Source organism: Nuphar pumila, chromosome 13, assembly GCF_984573655.1.
Source record: "Nuphar pumila chromosome 13, dmNupPumi1.hap1.1, whole genome shotgun sequence".
Taxonomy (NCBI): domain Eukaryota; kingdom Viridiplantae; phylum Streptophyta; class Magnoliopsida; order Nymphaeales; family Nymphaeaceae; genus Nuphar; species Nuphar pumila.
Genome location: NC_143261.1, coordinates 98173682 through 98200386, shown reverse-complemented (window position 1 = coordinate 98200386; position 26705 = coordinate 98173682). Strand labels below are relative to the sequence as shown.

Sequence of the window (26705 nt, the reverse complement as noted above, 5' to 3'; positions counted from 1 at the left end):
TTTAACTGAAAACTTCCTTTTTTTTTCTTTTACGAGATCTAAACAACATAAAATCTTGTGACATTTGGTGTGAGAAAAATCTTTTTCTTTTAAAAAAAATGCACCTAAACTTTTGGTGATTCATATTTTACGCTTTAAGTGTGCTGCTGCATCTGACTACCCTACATCTCTGGGGGTAAGATCAGTCAAAGAGTGCAATGCGATTGAGAGAGAGAGATAACGGGGGCAGGGGACGTGGTTAAAGATGGCGAGAGCGAGAGAGTGAGGCCAAAGAAGCTCCGGAGAGCCGAGCGAGAGAATGGCGACTCTCGCATTCCCATCAGTATCCATAGCGACGTCCTCTCTTTCGATCTCCGACTCCTTCTCAGGGACCAAGAAGGCCCAGAGGAAGCTGACCCACCTGCGCAGCAGAGAGAGCGCGCGCGCGCTTCGACCCATCTGCAGCGGCGACGCCAAAACCGAGCAGAAGAAGGCCGCCGGCAATCAGAGCGGCGTCTCGTGGGTGAGCCCCGACTGGCTCACGTCCCTCGCCCGCCTCGCCAAGAGCGGCGATGATTCTGGCATCCCCCTCGCCAACGCCAAGCTCGAGGACGTCTCCGACCTCCTCGGCGGCGCCCTCTTCCTCCCGCTCTTCAAATGGATGAATGAGTACGGGCCCGTCTACCGGCTCGCCGCCGGGCCGCGGAACTTCGTCGTCGTCAGCAACCCCGAGATCGCGAAGCACGTCCTCAAGAACTACGGCAATTATGCGAAGGGTCTCGTTTCGGAGGTCTCCGAGTTCCTGTTCGGCTCCGGGTTCGCCATTGCCGAGGGAGAGACGTGGAGGGTAAATTGGGCCTTTCTATCTTCTTTTCGTTCGTGAAAATTGTGTTGGGTTTTAGCTGTTTTCGAAGATGGGTAGCTGTAGAAGTTGTTTCTCGATGAATTGGTATCGCTAGAATCGCGTTTCCCGGATGTATGTAGATCGTTTTGGTTCGTATGTTTTGTCTATTTTCTGATTTTCTTTCCGTATCTTCTCCTCTTTTATGCAATGTGTTAGGGGTTTTCTGGGTTCGTGTCATTGTCAGCTACGCTCTATGATGGTGAATTTTGCTTGAGGAGATACTTCTGCTGTCTAATTTTGATAATTTTACTTGATTGTGTTGGTCTTATTTGAAAGAGCTATAATTGTTTGAATTCGATTTAGATGGTTCTTTTGCTTTTTTTCTCCTTTGATGGAATTACGACCAAATCGACCATTTGGTGACTGTGTGAATGAGTGAAGTATCCACCATCATTTTCATTTTGTATATAATGCTTTCTATAATTCCAAGTATTTGTAAATGCTTTATTTGTTATCTATCTATATCTATCCTCAGAAGGAAATACAATTAATTGTCTTGGACATGAAAGATTTAATTGTGTACACCATATGTGAGTGCAGTGATGACTTTGATGTTTCTTCGACAGGTTAGGCGTAGGGCCGTGGTGCCATCTCTTCACAGAAAATATTTGTCTTCGATTGTTGATCAGGTCTTTTGCAAGTGCGCTGAAAGGTTGGTAGAGAAGCTCAAGTCAGAAGCTTCAATTGGCTCTGCAGTTAACATGGAGGAAAAATTTTCTCAATTGACTCTGGATGTCATAGGTTTATCACTGTTCAACTACAACTTTGATTCTCTTACTTCAGACAGTCCAGTTATTGATGCCGTTTATACTGCATTAAAAGAAGCAGAGGCCCGTTCCACTGATATTTTGCCTTACTGGAAGGTATGTTTTTTCATGTCTATACTTCAAGATTATTATTTCTTGTACATGCAGTTGGGTAAATTTATTTAATTGAGCAAACATAAATGTCCTCTCTTTGTGATGTCAATCTTTCTGTATTCCCTGCTTAAAAACCAGATTCTTGTCTTTGGTTGATGATCCTGACTCCTATTTAGTTCTTAATAAGATGGTAATTTCATAGTGTCCATGGATAATCAGTTAATAACGGCCATTATTGTTTAGCAACTTTACTACTTACTTGGATCATAGATCCAAACAAGCTAGCATTTTATTTTGTTATTTGCTCTTTTGTCAGTTTCTATTGCCCTGAAAATTTTAGTGCATGTATCCTATTGCCTGATTATTTCATGTGGCAGATTAAATTTTTATGTAAAATCATTCCACGACAAATTAAGGCGGAAAGGGCTGTTGCGACAATCAGAAAATCAGTTGATGAACTTATCACAAAGTGCAAGGAGATTGTGGATGCTGAGGGTGAACAAATTGATGGTGAAGAATATGTTAATGAGTCAGACCCAAGTATCCTTCGTTTTCTATTGGCAAGTCGAGAAGAGGTAGACCAGATTTTTGTGCCCTTGTAACCAGTTGAAAAGTCAAAAGCATGACTTTAATATTCTTGTCCTGTCATATGCATTTTCATATTTTCCACATCTTTGCAACAAGATCATTTTCATGTTCAGTCTGGTTGTACTGACCCTTACCAGCTCCAAACCACAAGATATAAATGATCACAATGTTTTTTAGGTTATCTGCTCTGTAACTGGTAGAGATGTCATTGATAAATCTTATGTTTGAAATGTTAACATGTACCTGCTGAGGGATTTAACATCTTTTTTAGCATTGTTTGAGTTAATGTAATATGGTTTGGCACATCAGAATATTCCTAACTTAACTTGATAACTGCTCCATCTTGTTTTAGAATTCCACAAAGAATGCCTGCACACACACACACACACTATATATATATATATTATATATATCATTCTTTTTTATTGATCATCTGGATATATATTTCTCATATTTCAGGTCTCCAGTTTGCAGTTGCGGGATGACCTGCTGTCAATGTTAGTTGCTGGGCATGAGACAACTGGTTCGGTCTTGACTTGGACATTGTATCTACTGTGCAAGGTGATGGAACCTTTTACCTTTCATTTTTGAGGATAAGCTTATTTAGAGGAAATGGGTTTCATCATCTTCATCCATTTTGACATGCTTAGCATGTATCAAAGTTAAAGAAAACACAATCTTAGCCTTGATGCGTGTTAAAATTATATCCTATTTTGAACACTGAAAGAAATCTTTTGGAGATGAAGCCTACAGCAAAAGATGCTTCATGGCTTTTTGATTTTTTACTTTGTTCTCCACCCAAAACATGTCATTTCTGTATGTTATACACAAGAAACTTTGGTGTCATTAAATGTCTAGGCTCTTACTCTGAATTCCTTTTTTTCACTTTCAGAATCCATCCTGTTTGATCAAAGCACAGGAAGAGGTTGATAGAGTTCTACAAGGAAGGCTACCTAGCTATGAAGACACAAAAGGGTTGAAGTATATAACACGTTGTCTAAATGAGTCTATGCGTCTGTATCCGCATCCTCCTGTTCGTCACTGTGATGTGTCTAATCTTCAAATTTGTTGTATAAATTTCCATTATTGATACATCTATTAGTAGTTTTCTCATATCATTCTTGCATAAAACTAGGTTTTACTAAGGCGAGCACAAGTAGCTGATGAACTTCCAGGAAATTACAAGGTTAATGCTGGTCAAGACATAATGATATCAATATATAATATCCATCACTCTGCAAAGGTAACATCTTATTTTCCTGATCGTATATAAGTTTAATATGTTTCACTATACTGATGATTATCCCTCATCATCTTTTTGCTGTTTTATAGGTACTATGGGATCAAATTATTCTTTTCCTGATGGCTTTTAACTTTTAATATTTTTCACTATACCAATGGTTTGTCAAGTTGTATGTATGTATATATATATATGTTTATTACCTACTTATTGTGTTATAATAGGAAATACCAATTAGGGGTATTTCAGTCTTTTCACAGAGTTGTAATTAGGCTGTGCCCATTAGGGGCACACCAATCTTTTAATATTTTTTCCTTTTTGTTTTTGTCTTATTGTCCTTTAACTTTAGGTAAAGAGCATTATTCTAATTGGGTTTTAGAGTCATTGGGACCTCCCCAGCGACTCTATTTCTAGCTGTTGGGGAAGGTCCCAATGGTCCTTGTGTGTGTGTGAGGTGTATATATATAGGGGTGAGCCCCCTCTTGTATGATTATGCTTGTCTCAAACATTTATATGAAATCCATTGTATATTTTTTATGCTCTCTTGCCCTTTAGTGGCTTTGTGCTTGTGTTCTTCTATTGACCCATAAGTGGTCCTTGGTTGTATGCAGTCTTGTGTGTTTTGTAAGCCCGTAAGAGGAAACTACTTGTGTTTTTATATTTCATTACATGGTATAAGAGCTTTTGTGCTCTCTTGTTGAAATTTGTATTGGAAGATTGCGTGGAGGGCCGCAAAGATCGGAGGAACATCGATTTGTTGCTTTTCAAAACCAAAATTTAGGAGAAACTAGTGTTAGGAAATCTAGTGTAACCTCTAGACATCCTGAAAGATTTGTCATATAAAAAATTTTCACCTAAATATAGAGCCTGGCTTATGACTATCTACTCTTTTTATGAACCCTCAACCTACAATGAAGCTAAAGATATTCTCAAATGGATTGATGCCATTAACCTAACATCAAGAACCCTTGAGAAAGTCAAGACCTGAGAAATCCAACCATTACCTATACAGAAAAAAGACTATAGGACGTAGGTAGGTATATAAAGTCAAAACCAAAGGGGATGGATCATTAAAAAGATATAAGCCTAAGTTAGTGGCCAAAGATTATTCTCAAGAATATGTGATAAACTACGAAGAGACCTTTGTGTTTTGTAGCCTGTATGACTAGCGTTATAACACTCATTGCTTTAGCATCCATTAGAAAGTGGCCTATTTACCAACTTGATGTTAAAAATGCTTTTTTGAATGATGACTTAAATGAGGTAGTGGACATGAATCCTCCTCCCGGTCTTGAGATTGAGAGAGGAAAATTTCTCTGGTTAAGGAAAGCTTTATATGGGCTTAAGCAAGCCCCTAGCTCTTTTTGTCAAATTTACCGGTACTGATATTTTTAAACTTCTGTTATATGTTGATGATATGATCATTACAGGGAATGACAAAAAGGAAATTAGAGAAATTAAAAATATTTTTAAAAAACATTTTAAAATGCTTGATCTTGTTTTTCTAATGATGCAGATTGAGGAGGTAATCTTAATGATAGAGTCTCAATTACTGGTTTGTGTATATTTTTAGGGGGACTCTCTTATATCTTGGAGGTGTAAGAAGCAACAAAAGGTCTCTCTGCCATCTACCAATACTGAATATCGAGTCGTGACAACAACTATGAAGATTATTTGGTTAAAAATTCTTCTCAAAGATATGAGCTTAGTTATATCTAGTCATTCGAAGATGTGCTGCCATAATAAGAGTGTTATCTATATTGCAAACAATCACACTTTTTACGAACGAACCAAGCATATAGAGATGCTCTGTCACTATATTCGAGAGTAACTATTGAGTTGCCCTATGTGACTTCAAAATGTTAGCTGACAAATTTTTTCACTAAGGCCTTGCCTTCAACTTGTTTTCTATCTCTTCTTGGCAAACTTCGGTGATCACACCGTAAGTTTGAGGAGTGTTAAGATATATATATTTATGTGTATGTAAACTGAAATACCCATCAGGGGTATTTCAATCATTTTCCATTGTTATATGGTTGACCCACTAGGGGTTGACTTTATTTTTTTTATTTTGGTTTTCCTTTTTTATTGTCATTGTCCTATATGACGGTTGGGACCAGAGTTACCAGTCGAGGAAGCGGGAGCGGGAAGCGAGGCACTTTCAAAAATTTAGGAAGCGGGGAAGCATGGGACCACTTAGAAGAAAATTCCGAACCATCTCGGAAGCGACCTAGAAAGCGAACCGGAAGCGACCTAGGAAGCGAACCGGAAGCGAGGGGGAAGCGGAAAAAATGAAAAAAATGGGGAAGCGTGCTTCCCATAAATGGGAAGTGTGCTTCCCATAAAAGGGAAACGCGCTTCCCAAAAAAGGGGGACGCTTCCCCTCACGCTTCGGAAGCACGCTTCCCTTTTACCTAGGCGCTTCCGGTAACTCTGGTTGGGACAGCCCCAACTAGTTGTTGGGATAGTCCTAATGGTCATATTTATGAGAGGAAATACATAAAAAAAACATGAAAAATAGAGTAAGAAAACATATAAGAAGAATAGATGAAGTGTGTTAAAAACATAGGAGAAGCGTGGGAGAATCGAGATTCATGTCAAGTTTCTAAAGCGAGGAGTATCGTGCTTCCAAAGTGAGTTTCCGGGAAGCGCACTTCCCACTTATCTAAGAAGCTTCCGGTAACTCTGGTCAAAACAATACCATCCTACAATTGTCTTTCAACATTATATATATGATCTGTTTTTTTCTCATGTCTTATAAATGTGTGTTCTAGGTATATGCAAATTTAGTCTGTAGCCATATACAATTGATCTGTTTTTTTTCCTTTCCAAGCCTAAGGGATGGCCCCTAATGTGAAATCTGAGGCCCTGTAGCTAAGATAGACTGCCTTTACCATCCAGGAAGATCGCATTTGATCCCAAGATATTTAATGATGTTAGGTTATAGTCATTATTTTTTGATCTTTTTTTTTTTATATTTACCGTGAGAAACCATCCCCCAAGATCAGAGACCTAGCTGCGCTGGCTCTACCTGCCGTATTTACGGTCACTGTTCTGGCAGCGTAAAACTCCGTGAGCTTAACCCTTGCCCCCAGGGAGTCGCCACGCTTCGGCTTGCGCAAGGTGTGATGCCCATGGGGATTTTAACCTAGACCACCTGCCTAGTTGTCTAGGTCCATCCCACTACGCCAAACCCCTTTGGGCCTTTTGTTCTTGATCTTAGTTTTCACTACTTTCTCATGCACAAACTGTGTTTCTTACTAATGCCTGAACCCCTATTGTCCATCGCTGCAATTTACATCTAGACATGTTGAACAGTCAACTTGGATATCTTCAAGGTGACTTCTATTCTTGGCTCAGTTTTTATTAAAATTATCATGATTCCACCGAATCCACCCCTATTGTGGTTTGTATGCAACTTTTGTGATTTACATGTTTTTTAACCACTTCTGCACATTTTCCTTGTAGGTTAGCATAAGTTAGCTATTTATGCATATTTACATGATATATTGTTTGTAACCTTAGTTGTGAAAGGCACTAGTCGCAGCTTAGGCAGAAGATGCCTAAAAGGACTAGTCAGGGGCCTAGGCGGGACAAAAAAGATAAAACATAAAAAAAAGCAAAAATATTACAATAAATAGTTAAATTTAGTAACAAACATATGATTGTAACTATGGATGAAGTGTGTAATTTAGTGTAACATATCTCAAAATTCATAAAATTACATAATATTGAAGATACACCAAAACTTGGGGCACACCATGTGATTACTCTCTCTCTCTCTATATATATATATATATACTCTCTCTCTCTCTATATATATATATATAGAGAGAGAGAGAGTATATATATATATATATATAGAGAGAGGTTTATCCTGTTTCATTAGGTCAATTTTAGGACCCTCCAAAAATCTTAGTTTTTATATGATTGTTGTTGAATGGATCAGATTTGTATTTTAATGAGGTTAAAAATTATCGTTGATATCGTACTAAAATTTCATGATAAAATGTTCACATTTTTTACATCAAATCAATTTGAAACAAAACTTATTTCTCAATAAATAAGTATTGATAAACACATCTAATGGTTCAAATTGAGCATAAAACACCTGAAACTTTAATATTTGGAGGGTCTTAACGGTAACGTAAAGAAAAAAAGGGGATAGGATGACCCTCCCCCCCCCCCCCCCCCCACACACACACACACATATCTATATATATATAGTGAGTGAAAGAGATAACTGAAAAATAGATTATATATATGTGTGTTTGTCAAAACACATGCATACATGTAAACAACAAAAATAAAAAAGAAGAAAAAGTAAGAGAGTGGAAGGGCAAGAAGAGGAAGAAGAAGAAAAAAAAGGAAAAAAAAAAGAAAGAAAAAAAAGAGAAGCTGGAGGGGTGAAAGGAGAAAAAAAAGGCAAAAAAGACAAGCAAAAGAAGAAGAAAATGAGAGAACAAAAAAAGAAAACTTTTAGGGTGAGAGGAAGAAAAAAGAAAAGAAAAGAGACAAACAAAATTTAAAAAACATGACAACTATGTCCTTGCGGCCTAGGAGGGGACAGCCTAAGTACTGCCTAGGAAGCCTAGGTCGAAAAACAGGGCCCTACCTTTTAGACCCATAAGCCTAGGCACAGCTTTTGACAACTAAGTTTGTAACTTGATAAATTTGATGCAATGATCCATACTGGGTTTGTTTGTTTTAACATATGATCAGCATCTTTTCGGCATTCAGTTGTCTTTAAATGATTCTTCTCTTTGAATATCTTATAAGTGGTGCTCTTTTTGAAAATACTATAACCAGTATTGACTTGTTTCTATAGTATTACTTTTCAATCTTTACTCATTTTTATTCAATTATTGTGTGTTTTGCATAAAGGTCTGGGAAAGAGCAGAAGAATTTATACCTGAAAGATTCGACTTGGATGGTCCGGTTCCGAATGAAACAAACACCGATTTCAGGTACATGGCATCACACTGATGAAATGATTGTATTCTTCTACCCTTGCAAAGTAAGCACTTTGTTAGCCACCATAATCCATCCGTTTGTGTCACTTACTGTTATCCAGTTACATATTACATATTAAAAAATGTCCTACTCATAACTACAGACATTAATCTTTATGAAGGTTCCTTCTCCTGTTCAATGTTCTCCTTGGATTTATATTTCCTTCATCATACCACTGTGTATTGTTGGCGAAGTTCATGATCTAAAAGATAAAGCACTTTCTAGGTTTATTCCTTTCAGTGGAGGACCACGTAAGTGTGTTGGTGACCAATTTGCAATGCTGGAAGCAATTGTAGTCCTTGCGGTTTTGCTTCAGCATATGAATTTTGAGCTGGTTCCCAATCAGGAGATAGGTATGACTACTGGAGCTACCATACATACAACAAATGTAAGGATACTCTCTCTCTCTCTCTCTCTGTGCATGTATGTGCCATGCATTCCTGAATAAGGCCAAGGCTATAGATGTTTCAGATCTTTTGGAACAGGTCAGTCTTAATCCAGTTGACACTTTCCTGTGTGCATATGAGGTTATGAGTGCCATGCATGTGTCCTGGTGTGTGAAATTGCCTTCTTCATGCAAGTTTCTTATCCAATTACATAGCCAAATGCTTGGCTTGGGTTCACATCTACTCATGTGTATAATTAAAATTCAGATCCAGGTTGAATCTATGGTCTAACCAGTTTTGAAAATCAGTTTCACTAGATCCAGTGCAGATCAAACCTGATTCATTAAGTCCTACATGCTACTTGCCCCGATGTGAGGTCAACTTTGTTTACTCATGGCAGTTTGCAATCTTTTAGTCATAATTACAATTCCAAGGATCACAGAAGCAGATGAACTTTGGTGTATATCCAGTAATATCAAGGTGTTATTTGGTGGACGACCGGTTTTAGGCCTCACCTGTGCTAGAAACTTATCGGGTTGCTTACATGGAAAAAGTGGTATTCAGACCAGAGTTACCGGAAGCTTCTTAGGTAGGTGAAAAGCTCGCTTCCCGGAAACTCGCTTCGGAAGCGCGATACTCCTCGCTTCCGAAACTTCACGGGAAGCTCGATTCCCCCACGCTTCTCATACACATGGTCTATGCATACTATATGTTTTTCTCACGTTTCTTTTCATCTTTTTCATGTATTTTCTCTCACGCTTTCACTCACTTTCCATGTACTTTCTTTAAATTGGTAACCATCATTGTTAGATTTTAACAAAAATTTAACTCTTTTACAAAAAAATCATGAAATATAAGAATGATCAATTTTATTTTAGCTTTTATTTGTTTCTTGTTTGATTCCATATTACTTTATTTTTTATTCATATTTCACTTTTAAATTGAAACTTCGCTTCTCGCTTCCGCTTCCCGTATCGTTTCCCGCTTTCGCTTCTTAGTTTGGCAACCTTGATTCAGACACACATATCACATGCATGGGCACAACATATTTTAAATTTTTGAAATAAACTGGAAGTTTACTTGTCTGGTGAATGTTTTCCGTTGAGTGTCCATTGATTGGAATGCCATGGTGGATGATGGATGTTGAACAAATGTTCACTTGTTGTAGGGAATGTACATGACTGTGGCTCAACGAAGTCCAAAACATGCGCTTGTTGCATCTTCTGGGTAATTTCAGCCATACTTGGGTAGGGGGTGTACTTTTTTTTTGGATGATCAGTAGGGGTTGTACTTATTTGTATCATTCTATTAAAATAATTTTTGTCAAATTGGAAGAGGGGATCATGCCACTTTCTTTTCATTGCTATAACCTATTGTATTGTATAGTATGTCATATCCACTGATGAGCTAGTGTGAGAGTTCTTTGGAGGCTATAACAATATTTCATCAATGGAATGCAGAATAGAAAATTTGATGGCATTTTTCAGGGGTCTGACTCCATTATCTTTTACAGCTTGTGTATCTATGCATTGCATTGAGGGCATGATTTTGTAGTTTCCTGCCAAAAACTTGTATCAATAGCTTCTTAATTTTCATATTGTCTCTCATCTGTTATGTTTTCTCCAGTATCTTGATTTCCTACTAAATTGGTTTCTATGTTTATTTGTTATTTTCTTCTGCCTTTTCTATTCATGTACATTTCACACTGTTACTCTGATCATGCACCAGACCTTACATACTCCAGGTCTCTTGGGTTGCTATTTTATGAGTGCAGAGTCTGCGAAAGGAAGAGTAACACTGCCATTTACTAAAATAGTATAGTTTTGTGTTTGATGTCAAAATAATAAATTTTTATACTACATACAGAACAATTGCATGGTTCTAAATTGGTATCAGAAGGCTCTGCTGGTTTAAGGGCCTAATCTGCAAATGCTTTGGAAATTTTAGGGCATTTTTCTAGTGCCATTGCCTTTTGTTTTGGGGATAATCCAAAGGAACACCTCCCCCTATCCCCAATCACCGACCACACATTGGCTGCTGGCCTCCGATTTGTAAAACCCTTGAGGTCCCCCCTGCCCACCCAGGGAGTACACCCAGCTTCAACCTTGCGGCAAGGGATGCCACTGATGGGTTTCAAACTTGTCCTTCCTGTCAACTTGACATTCACAAGTTGCCCGTACCAGATAAGTGGAGAGCTTGTGGGCCTTTGCCTTTTTCTTTTGTCACTACTCAACCTTAGCCATCTAAGTCTCATCCTTGAAATTATAGGCATAATACTTGTCTTCATTTAAATAGTTTAATAATCTCATTTAAACAAACAGCTGTAACTGCTACCTTGTCTTCCTTTCACAAATTTTGAGGTGCTTTGAGAGTAGTTTTAACATTCTCAAATCAGCATCATCATTCTGTCTTAGTGGACAAGAACAGTGACAAGAAAGGTTGCATCACTATTTAGTTTGTAACTTGTATGATTCATTTTGAACCTTTATTTTGAGCATATTTCTTGTTGCTGGGGATTCTATGACCTAATATTGAATTTGTGCTTAAAATTGCAGATCCGCAATTGTATATTTCTAATATCTGTTAAACAATCATGTATCTTGGTTCTTTTGTTTTTCGATTTACTTACTACCTTGAGCTTGTTGCTGGGTTGCTAGCAGGGCTAGGCGATGAACTGAGCTGTTCGTGAAAAGCTTGAGCTTAGGCTCAGATATATGTACATGAAACTTTATTTTATCCAGAAGTTTCTATTTAGCGGCTTACCTTTTGCCTAATATTCGAAGAAGGTTTTCATGTTTTCTGAAAAGGCTTTTTTGATACGCCCCCCCAAAAAAAAATCGGCACAAAAAAGTGAAGTGGGGAAATTGTTAGCCGACAAAAAAATACCGACTTTTTTTTCCTACGCCCTTATGGGGACAAAATGTCCCATCAGATATTATTTTCGTCACCATCAAATGTGCACTTGAGGACGCCCAACTTTTCCCTGAAACTGTCTAATAGCAGCTGGATAAACTGAGGATAACCGTGAGTTATGTATAATAAAATTAAGAAAAATTTGTAAAAACACACATAAGTTAGCATAATTACAAAAATCTGCCTAATATTTGAGAATATTTCAGGTTGGTAAAATAATTCTCAAACGCCTGCCTCCCTTAACTGGGATGGGTTTCCATGGTTAAGTGTGCCACAATTACCTTAATGCCCTTCCATCTGCTTATTAACATTTACTCCTTGTAAAAAACCCCAACCCACCACTTGAGACACTGCCCACCAGAGTTCCTTTGCTCGCTGGCAGGTGGTGGCTAGTGCACAGCCACAACTTCCAGTTGCCGAGCCATAGTCTACGCGTTGGCTGCATTCTCTCTCTCTCTCTCTCTCTCTCTGAATGCTTCCCCTCATCTTTATTTTGTGGCTTGTTTTGCTCATGTTTTGATTTGCCACAATCAATGGTCAGTGTTCTGCTGCTGATTTATGTATAGCTATTTTATTTTATTTTAGTTTGTATTTTTCTTCTTTTATTTGCATATAATGCAATTGACTTTTATCTTGGCGGGTGTCTTTGAGAGAGAGAGAGAGAGAGAACCTTACCTGTTCGCTTTGGCAACGGTTACCAGCAGTGGGCAGAGTTGAGACCGTTAGGGGTTCTGCTCAGTTTGGTTGTTTTTATAAAAAAAGATAAATGTTAAAAAATACTTGAATGAGGAGTATTCAATTTATTAAACTATGGCAGGCCATGGTAAACCCATCTCAGTTAAGGGGGGTGGGTGTTTGAGAATTATTTTTACTAGTATTTGTAAATTTTCAAATATTAAGTTGTTTTTATCATTATTTTAAATATTAAGTGTGTTTTTATAAATTTTTTTAAGATTAATAAACTACTATTGCATAGTAAAAACTCAAAGCACACTTTGTCCAGCCAAAGGTTAAAAATGACAATTTATATATATCTTAGGTCTTAGCAAGAAATCGACCTTGACAGTGATAAGTTGGGTTTTCTTTTCACCCGAATAAAAGAAACCAGTTCCATCATGAAGACCTGGTCGTGGTGGCTTGGTGTAAAGTTCTTTCCATCATGAACACCTGGTCGTGCTGGCTTGGTGTAAAGATCTGAGGTTAAGACCCCTGCCTTTGGGGCCTATGCTGAGTATTGGCTTGCGCACGCCAATGGGATTCGAACTTTGACTGCTCATTTAGCAGCCAATGATCCACCCCACTGCACCAACCCCCTAGGGGCATGAAATGTAGGGTGTTGAAATATCTTTTTATGAAAACACAGGACTTTTTGGAACATCAAGCAAAATGTAGGTCTCTAAATAAATAAAAAAATCTTATTTTTATGTGTACTATTCATATTTTACGTAAATTATGACACATTTATTTATTTATTTATTTTTCTGTGAGGGGGGTTAATTAGACTGACCTGCTGGTCTGAATGTTGTCCTTTTGTGTTATAAGTGGATGGATTGGAGGTCTCTTTCCAAAAGGAAAATCTTTAACTCAGCCGAGCTTGGGCATATCAACCACAGGTTGAGTTCTAAGCCAATATTATTAAAATTGGTCTGAATCGGCCGATTCAGATCCAATTGGTCCAACAGCGATTCTAAAAGGGCTGATTCTGTCCACGTAATTGTTATTGGTGCAAAATAGTTGTCAGTATCGGTATCAGAATCGTTTGGCCAACGATTCAGCTGTATTGGCCTATTGGGATACTCGGGTGAATCGTTCTGTATTGGCCAAAAAATAATAGAAAAACATTAGGCGTCAAATGAGAATGTGACACGGATTAAAACCATTAAAATAACATTTTAAAAATTGATTTTTTTTTTTACATTTATTAAAAATTAGCCGATGCAGGGGTGATGAGTATAGATTTTCTACCGATAAGATGCATATCGGCCGATACAGGTCGATACTTACAACATTGCAAAATATTGAATTGCACCCATGAGCATTCTTATCATGTAACAACAGGTAATTCAAATAACAAAAAGCAAGCCTGGCCTGAAACTTCAGTCATTGCATGACCAACATAAAAGTGGGGACATGACCTTCTTGTAAAGACTCATAGAAAGTGGTACTATTCCTAGTGTAAAGTACAAGTTGGATTTCCATTCATCAATTAGGCATCTATGGTACCCAACAAATCAAGATCCTGATTGGAGTATAAAAAAAAAGTGATGATATCATGACCACTTCTTGTACCAAGGAGGAAAGAAAAAGGGAAATAAAGTCCATGGTGCCAACTAAAAATGGTACTTAAAGAGCTTTTAAAGCAATTCTCTTTTAAGGACAGAGGGTTGAGCAGCATAGCCTCCCAAGAGAGTTTTAGGCCGTCGGCACGACAATCGTAAGTATGACAGGCTGAGCCAGCGTGACCAGATTTTCGTGCCGGGTGCGGTTTCTTCGTGCCGGGTGCGGTTTCTTCGTGCCGGTTGTAAATTAAAAAAAAAAAAAAAAACAGGGTTGAGTTGGGACTTTCGTGTGCTAATTGATCATTAAACGTGATGATGCTATCCTTTGCTGGCTTTCACGTGTTTAGCTAGCAAAGTTGTGAGATATGACACTGCTGTAATGCACTAAAACAGAATGGGTTTCTTGTTTAATGTTTGCTAAATGTGTTGCATAATCAGCCAAATAAATTATGAAATTATTGGAGAAATTTTCAAATGTAGACCCCCCTCTTATTCCTCAACTCTAAATCAGGTGCCAACTTCCTGAAAATCTCAAAAACAGTAGTTTTTGTTTTTACACATTGTAAAACACATGCCTAACATTGGCTCGTCCAATTACTAGGGTTAATCTTGAGTTAAAACACAAATGATATAACTATCTTTAGTTTCCTCCTATCAAAACCTTTCCCTTTTCTTCATCAGCCATCATCCCAAATCTCTTCTTTGCTTTCATCCTCAACTCAACCACAATTGTTTCCTTTTGCATCATCTTAAATGGGCAAATATCACTTGCATTCATGTACAGTTTTCCTAAACAGGCGCAAAAACTGTAAATATGAAAGTTATTAACTATATATTAAGGACAAAATGCCTATAAAGGATTCCTTGTTTAAGGGTAATCACGGTTTGTTACCTGACATGGGACAACCACGGTTCAAATTCCATGAGGGCATCTCCTGTTGCAAGGCTAACGCCGGGTGTACTTCATCTTAGGCAGGAGGAGGTCAAGGGTTTTGCAACCTGCAGGCCTGTCAATGCGCACGTGCACACACACACACACACACACACACACACACACATATATATATATATATATATATATATATATATCCGTGCTAAATGAATTTTTGTTTTTTTTGGTGCTTTTTCATGGTTTTGACCTCATAAATGTGTTGGGCATGGTCGATTTACTACGAACCCACACCTGAATCATGTGTTTTCTATGAAAAATATGATATTTGGAGCCTTAAATTTTACAAAGATTTTGGACCCTTGATTTTTTTAACCTTATAAAAACTCACCCATGTATTAGAATCTAACATTTCAAGAGCTGTTCCTATAAAATCAAGTACATAGATCCCATCTGTAGGGTCAGAATTTAAAAATAAAATGACAAAATCTCAAAAACCCATTTAGCATGAATATATATTATTATATAGAGAGATAGAGCCATTAGAATATGAGAACTAGAAATATGGGCATTTCCATCACTTTTTTTGCAAATCCAACCATGTGTATGGGTTTGTCATGGTGAATTTGGTAGGAATCAACCATTGGATCATGTATTTCGATGAAAAAAAGCAATTTTTGAATGCTTGAATATTTATGAAGATTATGAGCCATTGATTTTAAAGGCTTAAAAAATATTGTTTATTCATCAAAATCGGATGATTCAAGAGTGAGTTCTTATAAAACCAAGCATGTAGATCACATCCGTACAGTTAGATTCAGTGGCGGAGCCAGGGGTGGGCATGGGTGAGCGGTCGCCCAGAATTAGAAACCGAGGCAAGGGGGGTGGGCATGGTGAGCCAAGCATTTCTTCAGTTCCTTGTTTACCACAACATCCTAGACTTGATTCTCGTCCTCATTATAATTTGCCTACTTTACAATGACGATCTTCTCATTTGCATAAACCAACATTGAGAAAGGTCAATATCTTAAGAAAGACTTTGTGTGTGTGCTCACATGTGCACACACGTGTTCTAACTTGTCAGTCACCATTCACCAATATTGCTATCAGCAACATTCTTAGTTGAAAAATAGGCACTCTTTTCCAAAGATCCTGTAAAAATTTTGGCAAAGAAAATTTAAAGAGAAATACCTTTTGTCTTGCTGAAGTACAATGCATCACAACAGCACAAAATATTTTTTAAAAATAAGTAAAAACCACACACAAACTACTAAATATGCAATTTGGGTACAAAGTGGATATTTTCTATACTACTTTCACAAATCTGACCACACATATGTGTTCCACATAGCACATTTGCTAGGAACCAACACATTCCAGACGAAAAAATATAACTTTTTGAGACTTGAATATTAATGAAAGTTCTAGGCCATTTATTTTCAAACACTAAAAAAAGTTGCTAGCATGTTATAATTATACGATCCAAAAGCCGATTTCTAAAAAATCAAGCATGGGTGCCCCCCCCCCCCTCCCCGAATTAGAAACCTTGGCATGGGTGCCCGCCACCCTTGCCTCTGTGAGCCCTTCCCGACAGGGGGCTTTGCCCCCTCCTGTCCCTCGATTGTTGGCAGGGGCTCTGCTTCCCCTGCCGCCTCTGATTGCCAACCCTATCCCTCGAATAAATGGATCGTCCTTCAAGACCATAACATTGTCCCCGAGACCAGAAGTCTGCCCACCCAACGAAAAACTTGTGGCTCCGCCACTGGTTAGATTCAAGAGAAAAGAACAAAAAATCCATGAAAATCACAATTCAGGCATTAATTCTAGTATTTTCAGTTCTCATGTATATAAGTAAGCTCGCTTTGCATTTCGATTTTCTCTCTCACTGAACAATAATAGTTGACTGCAGGTCTTTCTTTGACAGTTGTGATGAAAAAAATGGGTCTGTATCAGGAACGTTTAAAAAGTATCGGACCAACTCTCGGAGTTACGGGTAAAAGGTAGGTCTCTGTATGGAATTATCCTAAATTATCACGCGGCTAACAATAAGCAATGCAATGGTGAAAGTTAGATGGGTGGTTTGCTTCTCTTCCATTCTCAAAAGATGGCTTCACAAATGCCGTGGTGTCTACCATATTCTGGTGACCGTCTAGTTTGGTCTTCTTGAAGTAGTGCAACGGTATTAACAATGTATACTTCTCTCTCTCTCTCTCTCATTTGCACTATCAAATTGAAAACATGGACAATCAAAAGGGTTTGCTGATTCCGGTTGCTAGCTTCGAGGCTTGTAAAAAAAACTCCACCACGAGACGGATCCGAGGATCAGATCCATCATCTAGAAACTATACTTTGTCTGTGCAATGATTGTTCAAGATAATATTGTATGGTGCAAGAGAGAAGCCAGGCAAAACATAAGAAATAAGAAGATAGAAGTCATGGTCGTACACCTAAACACTGCTGTTCAACAGTGGGTTGGAAAAGAATAATAAAAAAAACTTACAGCATGATTGCTGTGCTCATCCATAGTCGTCAGTCTCACACATAAGGACATCTCATGTGTACCATATCCCAATGTAAGAACAAACTGTTTCATATATAGTTTCCTCCCACTTGTTAGTAATATAAGAATATTTGATGGTATGTAAAGTTACATGATGTTTTATACTCATTTGGTTGTAGGATAGCAACAAACCTTGTCCCACAACTGCGTCAACTTGAACCATGTTGGCTTTCTAGAGGTGCCCACTATGTGGGCAACTTGTTCTATGTGGCTGCCTGGGTTTTGATCATTAGGGTCTTGAAACATGTTTGGTATTCAATCGGGTCCAGTGGATGACTGGGAGCAAATCTTAGCCAAGCCTACCGAGCCCAACTGGAGTAAAAAAGGACCTAACAGATCCCATTGGCTTCTTGTATCTCTCAGTTTTCACTATGTGGATCGAGTCATGAAGTCCCAGACCCTGTTGCAACATGTCACCATCACCAGTACTATGTAACTGCACAGCCTTTTTGTGGCATGCTTATCTCTCTCTCTCAAAACCGCCATCCCATCCCTTTCTGTGGGACGTTGCATAGAATGGGGAGCAAAACATCTAAATCTAAACCATGGTTGAATACAAAACCGGCAGAATTCTATCCCCCATCTCACTCTCTCTAGAAAAAAAAAATCTCAAACCCTGGTGCTCCACAAAAATCCAAATCTGCCTCTTTCTTTCTCCTCCCACCCTCCCTGGTACTCTTAAATCCTCAAGGCTGCAACAGAGAAATTCTCTCGACTTCAGCAGAAAGAATCTCTCTCTCTCTCAAACTGAAACCCCAACGTCACAAGACTCTTGAGCCACACTTTGCCCACTCAAAATTCTCAGCACCAACCTCACAAAACTCTCAATCGCCTCTCTGACAAAAAATTCTCAGACACCCACATCCCCAAAACTCCCAATTTCAATGAGAAGCAGACTGCTGCTCACTGAGTCAGCGACCCCCACCATCCATGGCGAATCAAAGCAAGAGCAACCACCACCAACGCCTCCATCGTCCCCGCCTCCCCACAACGCGACCAAGAACGCCACCTCCAGCGGCAACCCGTACACCGACGTCAGCCCGGGCTTCAATTCCTCCATGGCCGTCACCATCCTGGTCCTCCTGACCGCCCTCTTCTTCATGGGCTTCTTTTCCGTCTACGTCCGCCGTTTCGCGGAGGAGAACTCTGCCGAGGCCGCGCGGCGCCGCAGGCGGGCGGCCGGGGCCCGGCGGTCCGCCGCCGCCTCCTTCTCGTCCCAGGGCCTCGTTCTCTCTCTCCCCACCTTCCCTTACAAGAATGCCTCGTTGAAGGACGAGTATGATTGCGCGGTGTGCCTCTGCGAGTTCGAGCAAGGGGAGATGGTGAAGGTGTTGCCCGTCTGCGGTCACCTGTTCCACGCCGATTGCGTCGATACCTGGCTCTCTTCCCACACCTCGTGCCCGCTCTGCCGTGCCTCTCTCGTCCCTCCCCCTCCACCACCAAAGGAGCCGCAGAGAGAGGCGGATGAGAGGAGGGAGGCGGTGGCCGCTGTCCCGGTTGGTGGGTCGCCCGAAAATGCGGTGTCAGAAGGGGGATTTGTCGTGGTGGTTGGGAGGTTGGCGAGTTTTCCGGTGGCCGAAGAGTCGGAGTTGGGGTTGCGTAGGTGCGGAAGCGGGTGTAGTTTATCACGGAGCCTTGAAGAGAACCAGCCAAGGAGGAGTTGTAGCTTTTGACACTAGAGAGAGAAAGTGGTCGAGGCTCAATCCCAAATGGACAAATGTAGAGTTTTTTTGTCATGTAAATACAATTCAATAGCCTTTTTCTTTTTGTTTTTTTTATATGTCCGTGCTGAATGAAACGTGTTAAATTGTTTTTTTCAGGTGGTTTTTTGTTTTTTTTGCAATTTTGACCCGTAAATGTGTTGTGTTGGGCATGGTCAATTTACTAAGGAATTCAGGGATCATGTCTTTTTGATGGAAAAAATGATATTTAAAACCTAAAAAATTTACAAAGATTTTGGACTGTTGATTTTTCGAACGTCGAATCAAACACTTCAATGTGTCGGAATCGAACGCTTCAAGATCTAATCTCTATATCAAGTATATAAAGTTTAGAATTTAAAAATAAAATGAAAAAACCCTGAAAAACTCATTTAGCACGGACCCATTACTCATGTGTTGTATCTTGTGTTTCTTTTTTAAGTTGCATGTTGTTTCTAAACTTCTGTGGATGCTCCTGTTTGGCTCTGCCATGGGTTGCGATTTTAACAGGGGGAAAATATTGGCTACACTCCTCTAGAGTAATGTACTCTCCAAGTACAAGCTTCATTTGACCAATTTGACTCTTCAGATGCATTCTATGGTCTATTTATTAGAAAATGCACTTTGATGGAATGGTTTCAATATAAGTAACATGATGTCAATTTGATGCATTGTGAACCATTGAAATTTAAAACCTTTAAAAAATCTACTTATATAACGTGATATTCAGATGGAAAGGGCTAATACTGAAACTGGATCAGACTAGCTTCAATAGCTAATGCATGTCATTGGACTCTAACGTAAACCTGTATACTGAATCCAAATTTGGACTCTCTCTCTCTCTCCAGGTAGAGAAGGAGTCTAAACACTTGATGGAAATTCCAGAAATATCTGGAACTTTTTTTTAGACAGAAAAAGCTGGGGTTGGGCAAACCCCCTACCAGTTATACAACTATACCTTTAGGGGTGGCAATCGGGTCGGGTTGGCGTGTCAGCATACCTCAACCCGAACCCAACCCGTTTATTAAACGGGTCGGCTGTGGCAAACACTAACCCGACCCATTTAATAAACGGGTAACCCGAATCTTAGATAGATGTGGATAGAGAATAATCCAAAATTGGCCCAATCCAACCCGGTTTTAATCCTACTATTCGCCCATCAGTAAAGTAACTTAGCAACAATTTTCTGTCCGGTGATTAGGGTGTGCTTTTGAGAGGGAGAGAGAGATGGCTAATTAAAAAAATTTGCGAAGATATGAACTTTTTGGCGTTTTCATACAAATTACCAACTGTATCGCGTAAAAGGTGCACTTTTTTTTTTTTATAAACCTCCATCACCTTCGTTAATGCTTGAATACCGCTATTTCCTCACGCGGCAAGAAGATAATGTTAGCTTGAATTTTATACTACTTACACAGCCACTGTAATAATTGCTTCCTTTCCTACTATGAGAGAAACAAACACTCAAACATTATCATGGAAAAGTGGCATGCTCGCAAAAGTGAGCCCCAGAGTTTTCCACCACCTTCCTCTCTTCATGTGTAAATCCTTTCATACTTCCTCCCTTATGAAAGAACTTTCATCAGTGGGCTCAGCAGACAGGATTTTTATAAATTTGTGCCCTTTCTCATGAAAGATCCTTCCCTTCCATGGGAATGAAACAACCAGACCCTAAGTCAGTTTGGAATTTGAAAGCAATTGTAGAAGCCACAATCAATCATGCAACACTCGCAGTGCGCACAGTTTTTGCCATCTTCAAGCACAAACTTGGACTTGAAAATGGCACCGTCAAGCAACAGGTGAAATTTAGCATCTAACAGGAAAGCTTTTGAAACAGTAGATGCAGGCAATCGAATAACCCCCGTGCTTTTCCTAAGATCCTAAGGCAGTTCCAAAAGCAGCTTTACTAAAGGATGCTTGATTAATGGATTATAAAAACATGAGCATCCAAAGTACAGAGATAGAGATCTATTCTGTTGTGCACTGTGACAGTGTCCCATGAGTTTTGCCAGATGACCATACATGAAAGATTTGAAGCAGTAGAACCGGTTTCTCTAAGACAATGCAACACCTTACAATATACTTCAAACATTGTGGGAAAATGAAAATTTCACATGAGAAAGTAGAATTTGAGAATTTGATTGGAAGTTAGAATGGGGAAAACATGGCTTTGTCAATAAGATCATGCAAAAAGCTATTGGCAGGAACAAAAAGATGGCCTTACCTGTGAAGGCAACTAAACTCCACTGAGGTAGAATTTATCCAGGAAAGAAAGATAAAATGAGCGTTTGAATGGAATGAACTGCTAATCCTCAATCAGAGAGTGGAGAACAAATTTATTTAATAATGAAAAACACATTCCTTTACACAAATAGGATCGGCTTTTCTTTTGCAATCTCAACCTGGCCAGCTAATACTTGTAGAAAGACAAAAAGAGAAATGATAAACAGCGTGTGAGAGAGAGAGAGGGTTAAACTCTTAGAACTCTCCGTGACTTGCAAGCAGCTCTTACATGAGAAGCCACAGAAAATGGAGAGCCAGGCGGAGCAACAAGCCCAAGGTAGCGCATGATCCTCAACCTACGTAATTTCTTCAGAGACTTTGTTGAAAATGTTGTCTCCTAGCACAATCCGTAGTAATCATTTTGTGATTTCCAAAAGAAAGATTCAAGTAAACACAAATTGTGAAGAAAAAACTCACATCGAAATGAACTTTTGGCTTCCGCTTTCTTTTACCCCTTCCTCTTTCATTCTCATCATCCTCACTTCTGCTTGAACAAGATGCACTCCCTGTAGCTACATCTGATGCATCAATAAGGGAACAGGACATGAGCAAAACAATTTTTTGGCCTTCAGACAAAGCCTGTTGACCCAATTTGAGTTTATAGCATTTTGGTACAGCCAACATGGATTAGCTTAGGGAAAGAATGATCAGGGAATAACAAAACCCAAAGGAGTGCTAATATTTGGAAATCTATAAAATGTAAACAAACTTCAGAAATGCATACCAGATGATTCATGAAGTTGGAGTGGAGTTCTCAGCATATCAGTTGCTCTACCCCAATCTGAGAATGAGTCAACAGACCCATTTCTATGCAAAGCCTTGAAAAGGAAATAAATTATACTCAAATGAGTACATGCTTGAAGGCCAAGAACAAGATAAGCAATACAAGATTCAGAGCATCTTGAAAAGGTCATGCATTGCAGATCCTTTCTTTGAAACACTAAAAAGTTTTAATCAGCTCACTACAGTCAACTTGTTTGGATACACAATGTCTATGCTAATGATTTCTGCTGCTCCCAGAAACATATAACAACACACTCTGCAGCCTCCGGAAGAAAGAACGCCAACAATGTACTCCTGGAGTAAACAAGGGCCACAACTCAAGCACTCATAAACACATGCACAAAAGTTTTGGCTTAAACTCATTGCTCAAGCGCACTTCATGCTTTGTAGCTCTGCAGATAGCCAGGAAGAAGAAGACCATCCATTTATCTAGCCATAAAGGTGCTAAAGAATCTTCACAAGGTGGTGCTTGCTCAACCATTAACATTAGTTGCAGCATACTGACAACCCACAGATGTTTACTCTTAACCTCCATACAGATACTTTTCAAGTAAACCAATGACCTAGTTCCAAGCTTATAAAGCAAGATACATCTTTTCCAAAATTAGCAATTCAATATGGCAAAAACTATATGTCCTCATTATTTACTAGTAAGTTCGAAAAGATAAATGTTATATACTAAGTCCAGACTTACATCATTAAATTGGTGCAAATCTTTGACAGAATCAACGCAAGCACTGAAGAACAAAAAGGAAATGAAAAAGCAAGAAAGAACTTCAGTCTGCAAATTAAGTTGGGACACGAGAAAAAATTAGCCTAAGAAGACCAGAAACCATCCATTTGTGTACTTAAGAATCACCACAAATCTTACTGTTTACTATTTCCATAAAATCGCACTAAAACACACTGATTGCTTGGGCATTCTGGAACTGCATTATCATCCATGATCTGGGAAATTTTCATTTACAACATAAGAATAAATTAAACCAAAACACAATGGAATTAAGAAAACACTATCTCAAATACAGCTTTCAAATTAACTAAATATACATAGTCTACTTATCATAAGCAGTTTTTCCCCACACCTCAACCCCAGGAGCTACCTGGACATCATTGTTGCTGGTGGTTCCATAGTTTGCTTTATCTGGAGCATAGTCAAATGGTTTGGATGAGAAATCAGCATCAAACTTTCCATCACCATCTGGCTCTTTTGACCTGTATATGATAAATATCATGAATTGATCTGTCTTACACCTTTGGGCACAATGGATGAAATAGAAACAACTGATTTCATATCAGTTCTGTAATTAACCAAATGTAAAAATATACGACCATAATGACCCATCTTGTGGGTTGAACATTAGCAGAAGCACAAAATTGGCAGTTATACTAAACATTAGATAAGGGCATCCACACAATTCATGAGAAACTACAAGCAAAAGATACGTCCACAAGACAAATATGTAATAAAGAATGAGACAAACCCATTATCAGTGGTACCCAACAATTCCTTCTGAGAAACTGATTCAACTTCAGTAAGTTGAGTGTTTAACAAATTTGTGAATGGATCCCCTCCATCCTCTGGAATACAATGAACTGGAGCAAATTTCTTTATTCGCTCCTTATCGCCTAGAACAGGATGATAAACTCCTCCACCCCTGCTAGCAGTTGTGGTGGTGGGCATAACCCCTTTGCAAATTAAGGATCCAAGGGCAGAACCTGTTGCATCAAATGTATTAAGCATTTCACTGTTGAAAACAAATAAATAAACGAATATCATTTTGGCAAGAGATGTGTGTTAGAGGCATATAACATATCTCAAACTTCACTTAGTGGACATAAAGAAGGACAATTGCACACAACCAAAACAATCTAGCTATTTGGAAGGATTTTATGCAGCAAAGCACATACAACTGTTGTCCATCAGTCAATAACTTGTTCAGAAGAATCAGAACAACATCCATGTTCTTATCATGGTAGAATAAAAAGAAAACATGTTTCAGAAAATCTGGAAACAATGCCTGAACAGACTAATTAAAGGATGAAAGTAAAAAATAATTAAATATCTGCAACCTTGAAAAAAAACATCCACATTATCCACCCATAATGTATCCATCTATTTAAACACATAAAATTCTCTACAGCAGGGTCATTTCAGACTCTTGTAAACAGAAATCATTATACAGCAAGAAGCTAGTATATGAACAGTTGCAACTGATGTTGGTTGAGACCCAAACAAGTCAAAATCACAACGACTGTCTCCTAATGCTCTAACTTAGCTAAAACTTGGGAATTGGCTAGATCACCTCGTTCTTGCTTGAATCCAAACACACCGAGGTAGTCAGATTTGGAGTGACCCAATGAATTTTCTTTTCATGTTTACTGGTACATGAGAAACATTATTGGTATTTGGTAGGCATATGATCCATAGACCTGAACACATCCATTCCATTAACGACATGCTTGGAGAGCCAATTTATAGATTCAAGATGGTTCTGAGGTCAGGGACTCCACCATGGTTGGCAATTTGCTGTCACAAGACAATGAGATCAAGAAAGAGGTAACATTACATACTGGTGGATTCAAATCAACCAGGTGGAAGGTGTCAGCAGAAATGAACAAGAAAAAATTGATTGATATACCTACATTGTTTGCGAAACCATTTATTTGACAACAACAGGCTCAAGTTCTAAGACCAGGTGAACACCAAAATTTAACTCTAAAAAAGGCTCGTTAAAGTTTCATTGCAGAACCAATCCTTATAGGAAAGACGAGTATTTCCCATGAAATTTCAGCATTTACAATAGCAATTTGCACTTATATTAAGCATATGATTGGACATTTGTGCCCATATTAAGAATATGATAGCTGGCACAAAAACAATGACTAACAACCGCACTGTAAGATGGAGACAAAGGTCAAGAATCCTACAAGCATAGTAAGCAGTAGCCCAATCACAAAAAACGTGGAAAATTTTCTGAAGCATTGATTCGTAAACCAATCATAACACAAACAATATATGCCTGAAAGAAATAAAGAAAAGAATACAATGCTACAAATTGGTATCCAAGATTTCATGAATCAAGATAACAAGATAAACAAAACAAGAAAAATCTCTCCCATAAGATGTGGAATTCACAAAATTAGGGGAACCCAAGCACAGGGAGATCACACCAAAGCAATCAACGGTAGGATAAACAGAGAACCAACCATGAAGAATCACGGGAACTATGATATGCCCCAAAATCGAAAAACAAAGAATTCTGCAATTTGGGGATAGTAAACAGAAAGGGGAGAAAGCCGAACCAGGGGAAAACCACACAGAGTCGTTGAACTCGGTTCGAGGCTTCGTTCCGCCGCTTCTGCGTTGCCTGCAACTCTTGGGTAATGAGAATTGCTGCAGCTGGATGAGCTTTTTCTTCTTCATCTTCGAGAGAGAGAGAGAGAGAGAGAGAGAGAGAGAGAGATCAATGAACAGAAAGGAGAAAGAAGAAAGGATGGTGGAGACCAAAAGGGTAGTAGGGAGGGGATTAGGGATGAGGATACAAGAGAAGCCTGTTGGGTTACCAAGAATAGAAAGCGGGCAGCGTGATTGAGAGAGAGAGAGAGAGAGGGACACAATGTAGAAAGTTATTTGGGAGAACACATAGAGATTCTTGACGATGAGAGAGAGAGAGAGGCGGGCGCGTCCCGTCTACACGTTGGTGTTGTGACTTGGGAATATCTACGCGTTGGTGTTGGGACTTGGGAATAGGAAGAGGGAGAGGGGACCTCCTTGCACAAGGCACTCCAAGAACGAAACAAGGTAGCCCCGCCTCTCTCTCTCTCTCTCCCCAAATCAACCAATAATGAAGATTACTTCTCCTCTCTTTAAGTCCAACCAACCCTCTCTTATGTGCCTAGATTGGCTGATGCTTGGTAGTTCTGATTGATTTGTTGGACTTTAGAGAGAGAGAGAGAGAGAGAGAGAGAGAGAGAGAGAGAGAATTCACGTAGCAAAGTCTGAGCGACTCGTTTTATCCTTGGGAAATAGTAATACCATGAACAAGGAAAAAGAGCCAAGTAGCCACCCTTTCCTTCTTCCCGCCACACGGGGAAACTTATGTTCGTCTTTTTCAATACATGTAGGCTCACGTTCTCTTTGTCCATGTGAGAAATCAAAAGTTCGTATAGTTTTCCTCTATGCATCTCTTTCTGAAGGCGTTATTACTTCTCTGTTTTTATGATATTAGTGAGATGTTTGCTACACGCACATGGCACATCCTTGTTTGCCATCATGGTTTTTATGTGACTGTCCCCAACGCCCTGTGAAACATACTGTCAAAAGT

General features: G+C 39.0%; 3 protein-coding genes across 11 annotated transcripts; 2 read left to right on the top strand and 1 right to left on the bottom strand.

Annotated features, from left to right (window-relative positions):
• Positions 1-221: 221 nt before the first annotated feature.
• LUT1 (Cytochrome P450 superfamily protein) lies at positions 222-11744 on the top strand. Of its 7 annotated transcripts, none has more exons than XM_089984111.1 (10): positions 222-826; positions 1450-1746; positions 2121-2318; positions 2791-2892; positions 3224-3364; positions 3467-3574; positions 8456-8538; positions 8810-8937; positions 10139-10197; positions 11631-11744. In XM_089984111.1, exons 1-10 carry the CDS (start codon positions 299-301, stop codon positions 11634-11636), a joined length of 1650 nt encoding a protein of 549 aa, XP_089840237.1. In that variant the 5' UTR covers positions 222-298; the 3' UTR covers positions 11637-11744. The 7 variants fall into 7 exon arrangements, with proteins under 7 accessions (XP_089840237.1, XP_089840236.1, XP_089840235.1 ...); XM_089984110.1 differs by having other exon boundaries at positions 11628-11744; XM_089984109.1 differs by having other exon boundaries at positions 10139-10217.
• Positions 11745-18425: 6681 nt separating this feature from the next.
• Positions 18426-19284, top strand: LOC149819385 (RING-H2 finger protein ATL57-like). The gene has a single exon (XM_089986396.1). It carries the CDS (start codon positions 18496-18498, stop codon positions 19282-19284), a length of 789 nt encoding a protein of 262 aa, XP_089842522.1. The 5' UTR covers positions 18426-18495.
• A 2348-nt stretch (positions 19285-21632) lies between these two features.
• Positions 21633-26244, bottom strand: LOC149819384 (uncharacterized). 3 transcript variants are annotated; one of them, XM_089984247.1, is made up of 8 exons: positions 25684-26244; positions 23862-24096; positions 23481-23592; positions 23249-23325; positions 23072-23114; positions 22319-22412; positions 22012-22112; positions 21633-21931 (listed from the first exon to the last, which is right to left on the bottom strand). In XM_089984247.1, the coding sequence occupies exons 1-8, from the start codon at positions 25802-25804 to the stop codon at positions 21782-21784; spliced, it is 933 nt and encodes a 310-aa protein (XP_089840373.1). In that variant the 5' UTR covers positions 25805-26244; the 3' UTR covers positions 21633-21781. The 3 variants fall into 3 exon arrangements, with proteins under 3 accessions (XP_089840373.1, XP_089840372.1, XP_089840374.1); XM_089984246.1 differs by having other exon boundaries at positions 23463-23592; positions 25684-26221; XM_089984248.1 differs by lacking the exons at positions 23072-23114; positions 23249-23325 and having other exon boundaries at positions 25684-26221.
• Between the last annotated feature and the right edge of the window lie 461 nt (positions 26245-26705).

Coding starts and splice junctions, on each gene's coding strand:
- LUT1 (XM_089984106.1), top strand. CDS start 299: ATGGCGACTCTCGCATTCCCATCAGTATCCATAGCGACGTCCTCTCTT. Junction 2,319..2,790: donor TATTGGCAAGTCGAGAAGAG/GTAGACCAGATT, acceptor CTCATATTTCAG/GTCTCCAGTTTGCAGTTGCG. Junction 2,893..3,223: donor CATTGTATCTACTGTGCAAG/GTGATGGAACCT, acceptor TTTCACTTTCAG/AATCCATCCTGTTTGATCAA.
- LOC149819385 (XM_089986396.1), top strand. CDS start 18,496: ATGAGAAGCAGACTGCTGCTCACTGAGTCAGCGACCCCCACCATCCAT.
- LOC149819384 (XM_089984246.1), bottom strand. CDS start 25,804: ATGAAGAAGAAAAAGCTCATCCAGCTGCAGCAATTCTCATTACCCAAG. Junction 23,593..23,861: donor TTGGGTACCACTGATAATGG/GTTTGTCTCATT, acceptor TATCATATACAG/GTCAAAAGAGCCAGATGGTG. Junction 23,115..23,248: donor TTTTATGGAAATAGTAAACA/GTAAGATTTGTG, acceptor TTTGTTCTTCAG/TGCTTGCGTTGATTCTGTCA.